The sequence below is a fragment of the Hibiscus syriacus genome, unplaced genomic scaffold (assembly GCF_006381635.1).
Source record: "Hibiscus syriacus cultivar Baekdansim isolate YM2019G1 unplaced genomic scaffold, ASM638163v2 tig00110114_pilon, whole genome shotgun sequence".
Lineage (NCBI taxonomy): Eukaryota > Viridiplantae > Streptophyta > Magnoliopsida > Malvales > Malvaceae > Hibiscus > Hibiscus syriacus.
The window spans coordinates 3747024-3753254 of NW_024062594.1; the positions used below are offsets into that span (position 1 = coordinate 3747024).

Below are 6231 nucleotides of genomic sequence, written 5' to 3' on the forward strand. Positions count from 1 at the left end.
AGAATTCTGGTCTTTGAAAAAAACTGAACAAACTGCAAAAGTATCCGAGGCACGAGTATTTGAGTATATATACACATTGTAATAGTATATGGTTCTTTCATCCCCTATCCTCTTAAATAAACTCCTTGAAGAGCAACAAAAACTGAAAAACAGGGATATATAGAGTTTGCAAACCAAAACTCTCTCAACTCTAGGTGGTTGAAGAAACATGAAGACCACTGCCATCTCGACAACATTCATTCCCATGCGACTAAAATCATTGAATTGGCAAGTCCCGACTCCTCGAACGTTAATTTGCTATCATAATCCAGAGATTTTGAAGCTCCCGGAATCGGTTGGGTCAACCGGAATGGCTTTGATTCAGCCTCACCAAGTTGAGTGTAGCAGAATGACCATAGTAGCTGCAGAATGACAAAATGAAATGAAAGTAAGAAACCAATCTAATAGGACAATCCTACGGACTCGATCACTCTTCCCAAAGGATACAATAATACATTTTTCTCACAAGTTTTTCAAGTTTAAATTCAATGGTCGCTACTTCCTACTCCCCTAAAAACTGACACGATGGAATATCGATTTTAAACATGTATATCAGTTTATATAAAAAAAACATGCATATCAGTTTAAACTGGTATACATGTCATTTAATAACACGTATAGGGTAGAAGGGGGAGGAATCTGAGAGATCAGTTCAAATGATTCACCGATGCTGCTTAGATGCCACGATTTTGTCATCTTAATAATGTTCTACAACATTTGCAAATCAGTTAAGACACATTTTGACGTTGTGCCTTACAGCAAGCAGCATCCAAGGAAATATAGTTTGAATACTTGAATCTGCAAATTCTTAGCTCCAACAGGGATCTCAGGAAATCCACACTTAAACAACCCAAATTCTAATACATAAATGGTAACAGATCAGAGTAGAGGGGAAAAAAAATATAAGCTCCCAAAAGTATGCTTACCTGTATTGGATCAGTTCGGAGAAAATTTCTCTGTACCCTACGTCCATCAGGAAGACGGACTCCAACCCTACATAAGTGGTTCCTGTCACCCTTAGGTTCTTCAGGGAGAGGTGGATAAGCAGGCTTCTTAGTCGAACAGGGTTCCTCCTTGTCAGTAGTGGATGATGATTTATCATCTGAAGTTGCTTTATAGTCTCTCTGCGTTCTCCATAGAAATTGCTATCGCTCTTAACATTTCCTTATCTTCATCCGTTTCATCTGTTGACACTACAGCAAAATGAACTGAAATTACATACAGAACATCCAGACGAATCATACAGTTTCATAAACAGCATATTTTATTCTGGATGGATTTTTTTCATATTTCTTAAAAGTTTTTCCTTCTTGTCATTATCCACAAATAAGGTATTTTGTACTGAACTAGCACATAGATAAAGGAATTCTCTCACTCCCCCTTGAACCATCTATTACATCAAAATATTGCCAACTTTACTGCCTTCTTGAAAGAGGCCTCAGCACTACATCTTAACCAAATCAGGGTGATAGAAGAATGAAAGCACCACAGACTGAAACTTATATGTTAACTGGTTCTCTACCGATAAACTTGGTGTAGGAAAGAACATACACGATTACCTTTAATTTTTTGTTGCGGCATAACTGAGCTTCCTCTTGGACGTTTATGAGACAGTGTTGCATGGTAATCTCTTGGGCCCCCATCCATGAATTGAACCAGGTCCTAAAGGTTAAAATCTCTTTTATCAAATCACAAAAGCCATACGCCGAAAATTCTTCAAATACCATAAATCATAATTTTATTAGCCTCCTTTTAAAACCCTTTCATTTTTCATTTTTGCTTATTTTCCTGTGAACTTCCAATCTGTGCATTAATGTAACAAAATAGATACCTCCAGCAAACTCTCAGGTTGAACCATTCCACACCAGGAGCGCATTTTCTGACCTGTGATTGGGTCAATAACAAGCACTACCGGAATCAAATCTAGTTTGTAATAGGTGCAAACTTTTCTCCCCTCGCTTGTATCATCATATACCTATATCCATAGGACAGCATCAATAAAGTGTAAAATGAAACAAGAGATTAAATAATACAATGATATGGAAGTCCTCTAAGGATGCATATGGCACTCAATGCTTATGAGGCTCTTGCTCCTAAGGTCATATACATGGTAAAATGCTGCAGCTTTCTTAGAGGACTATTTGATTTTCCCATCAATTGTTGACTGATAAAATTAAAGTATCAGATTAAGTTCCCATTTAAAAAGAAAGCATCTCTATATCTCCATTATCAAAAAATTGCAAACATCTTGTATCATATAAGACTTGTAAATTTAACCACAAGCAAATAATAAAGAGAACTCAAAAAAAAATTCCTAAAGATGCAATAGCATACGTTAGAAAATAAATGAAAGGTAAAACTTATAGTGGATGAAGAGAGAGAAAAAAGGCAAAGAAGGCAAGGACAACTAGAAAGCTTCATACTAACCTGCCAGAAAATAAAGTTAGTGCTAACAGTTTGAGAAACTGCTTCATTTCCCCACGTATCTCGATTAAGCTTCAGAAACACAAACATCAGCAAGTAAGATTACATTATAAGCCACTTCAAACCCAGGGAATGAAGTAATCTTTTTTAGTTTCAACTAGAGGAAAGGGGGAAGACTCAAACAATACCATATGTGAGCTGAACTCCTTGGTAGATTGTAAATTGACAAGGAGCCACTTGCCTTCAACAGATGCAGCAGCTTTTGCCTAAATCATAGACATATATAGCCTTCGGTTAAATTGACTTTAAAAGTTGAAGAGAAAACTATTGGAAAAGGCAGTCTTAAAGTTTTCTAGTCCACATTAACCCACAGGGCACAAAATATCATTTTCCCCAGAACAAAGTTATTATACCTGGGCTATGCACTACATGATCAAACAAGGGATATTATCACTTCAAAGGAGGTAATATTTTTGAAGTTGATAAACAAGTCACTTCGTATGGATTATGGAATAAGAAGTGCTAAGAAAATCAATATACCTTTTCAAATGGTCCCTGGAACATCAGATGAAAAGGAGGACGATACAAAGAGGCCAGGTTATCTCGAGGAGCATCCACTGTGGAAGAAGAACCTTCATCTGTTTCCCATACCCCTGGGCGTTTCATTTCCTCATCAAAATTACGGAATGCAATTAACGAACCTGACTGTTGTGGAGGTAATCCCAAACTTGATGCTCTGTATGAATATTAGAAAATGAAATATTACCACATGAGGAATTATTAGGAAATTGCAGTAGAATTCTCTCCAGATCATACAACAACTAAAGACAATATAAGCATGCATGCGCACATAACATATAGACACACAAAAAAAATGATCATAAAAAAACACGTACATTTGCAATTTCATATAAAGAAAGAAAAGTAATATACCAGTGCAACACGCAAGCAGCTAAATATGAAAAATAGAAAAATACCCATATAGCAATGCATCATCATAAAGTGTCTCCCTTACTACAGGTAAAGGAGGGCGTACTTCCTCTCCAGCAATGGTTCCAACATTGCTGGTTCCAGATTCCTTCAACTCACTGGTTAACATTAGAAGGCAATAGCAAAATCTTCAGTAAATATTAGGAAATCAAACAATTAGGTGCTGAACTAGAGTGAAGTTTAATGCAAATCTCTAACCCAGAATTCTGATCAACCCAAGAATCTACGTTTTCCACAGCTGGAGATTCAGAAGCCGGTGCAACTACACCACCTTCATTACCGACATAAAATAGCTGAAGAGCTTCATCAAGCTTCCAGCTTGTTGCCTGTTTCCCACATATTTTACCGTTGAGCATGTGGCATAAATAACGATACTCTTTTCATAAATTTAAACTAATATATATTCTCAGTAAATAGACATTAATAACAGATTACCTCAGCATTACTAATTGATTCACAAAGCCATTAAGAATTCAAGGGAGGAAAAGGAAAGAAACAAAAAAATTACAAGCTTCAACATTGTGGAAACCCTTGGACATCAAAAAAGCTTCGAATTTTATGATACAGGTGCCAAAAAAAGAACAGAGAAAATAAAAGCTTACTTGCAAAAACTGCATGGCAGTTTCGGCAGTTTGACCAACGGCGATCTCAAGAAAGGAGGAAACCATGCTCTGCCTATCACTCGCAGACAACATTCCCTCCATTTGCCCTCTTTCTTCTGGTGCCTCAAATTCCAAAACGAAATCCAATTCCAAAGCCCTAGATAGATGAAAAGCTCAATTTGGAGAAAGAGGAGAGTATCAGCGAGTACTTAGGGTTTGGATAGGGGATTTGCCCAATATTGATAAACTTAAGCTTAATTTGCCCTCTTTTTTTCTGATGTTTTAAATTAATAGTCTTTTATTAGGTCGGTGTTTTTACTCAACTTATTATCCTATACTGAATTACTAAGTTATACTTTTCAGCTGAACTTTTTCATCTTGATATAAATACCAAAGGGTAAATTACGCATGTAGTACTTAAACTATTATTTTTGTTCCATGTTGTACTCAGACTTTATTTTTTTTCAAAACTATACTTACGATTAGTTTAGGCTTCATTTTGATATTCGCCGTTAAAAACTTAACAGTGATGTTGATTTCAATTTAAGAAAAATTAAATTAAATTTTAAGTTTCATTTTTGTTCTTTAAATTATGTATTAATTATCTGGGCCGACTATTAGGGGTGTAATTGAGCGACTTCTCAGGGCCTTTATTTTTATAAGCCCCTATTTTTTATATTATATTTTCTTATTTTTATAATTGAATCCTTTCATTTTCTTCAAATTTTTATTTTTTATATTTATAATTGAGGCCTCTAATTTTTGTAATCCCACCTTTTATCTTTATAATTGGGCCCTTATTTTTTTTAATCATATTTTTTTATATTTATAATTGATGACTCTAATTTTTTTCAATCTCATTTTTTATCTTTATAATTGATGCCCCTAAGTTTTTAATTCACTTTTTACCTTTATAATTGAGGTCCCTAATTTTTTCAATCATACTTTTTACTTTTATAATCTAATCCCCTAATTTAATCATTTTTCAACAATTTATTAATGTAATTTTAAATTAATTGTTCAAAGTAATAGGATATACTTTCATTTTATAAATGCTTATTTTTTAGTTTTGCTCGAGACCACAAAATATCCGAGTCGATTCTGTTAATTATAAATTGATATTTTTATAAAAACAATTCTGATTTTCCATCAATCTTATAAACAATTGTTTTAAATTTCTGTTTAGAAACATAGTTATGCTTTTACCCTTACTGTGACGTATGGGGTCCGCTAAAAGTGGAAACCTCTTAAAGTAGGGAAAATCAAAATTAATCGAGCAACCCATCAATTTAAAGAATACTATAAGATTGAATTAGGTAAATATAGTCAAAATCGAATTTGTATGTGTTTTTGTGATTTATGATTTCAGTTTGTGCAGGAACTATGTATGAATTGCTTAATCTCTTGTATTGCCATGAATTGTTTTATTATGATACCATGCTAGTGCATACGTTTTGTTAAGAAGTTGTTCTTGATTCGATTTTATCTTTACTATTTAATTAAGATTCGTTTTGTTAATTAGTTGGTCTAGTGAGATGAAGCACTAGGTCCCTTAAGCAAAATCAGATGTTCGAATCCTGACATTTGCGAAGCAAACTGGGTTGGGAGAGTTGCCCTCGCCTCTGCAATACCCGATCTAGATTAGTCGGTCAATAGATCGGATACCTGTGATTAATTAAAAAAAAATCTCAAAGTTTATTTCATTTGTTTGACTGTTTTTGTGGGAACTCAATTTTAATTGATAATTTCATATTTTGTTTTAGGATTTGCGAATCAATTTCCAATTAATTTTGGTGTAATATCTTTAAACATAACTATTTTGAGTATTGATTTATGTTTGTAATATATTTAAGGTTTTCATACTATGTTGTTAAGTATTCCTATGTTTGGTTGTGTCAATATGATGATTTTAGATTTATTCATGTGAATTATATGTGTAGATGTAAGATTTGTATCGAATTAGGTGTAAAATAGCTAATTAGCATGCTTATAGGTATCAATATGAATATCAATAGTAAACATGCATGTATGACTAAGATTTAGGAAGCTTAAGATGAATGGATTAACACTTTATTTATGTATTTGATTATGATATAAATTTAAATTTTTGGTGTCTTTATATTTAAATAAATATTAATGATAAATTTATTATCGTAGTTTAAATTTAAAGAAATCA

General features: G+C 33.5%; 1 protein-coding gene across 1 annotated transcript; it reads right to left on the reverse strand.

Moving 5' to 3' along the window:
* Positions 1-108: 108 nt before the first annotated feature.
* LOC120215362 (plant UBX domain-containing protein 7-like) lies at positions 109-4290 on the reverse strand. The gene is given in 11 exon segments (XM_039213082.1): positions 109-401; positions 966-1163; positions 1165-1232; positions 1599-1701; positions 1871-2014; positions 2467-2535; positions 2652-2729; positions 3004-3199; positions 3441-3551; positions 3652-3779; positions 4056-4290. Coding segments are annotated over 11 exon segments (1362 nt in total). The 5' UTR covers positions 4158-4290; the 3' UTR covers positions 109-236.
* Between the last annotated feature and the right edge of the window lie 1941 nt (positions 4291-6231).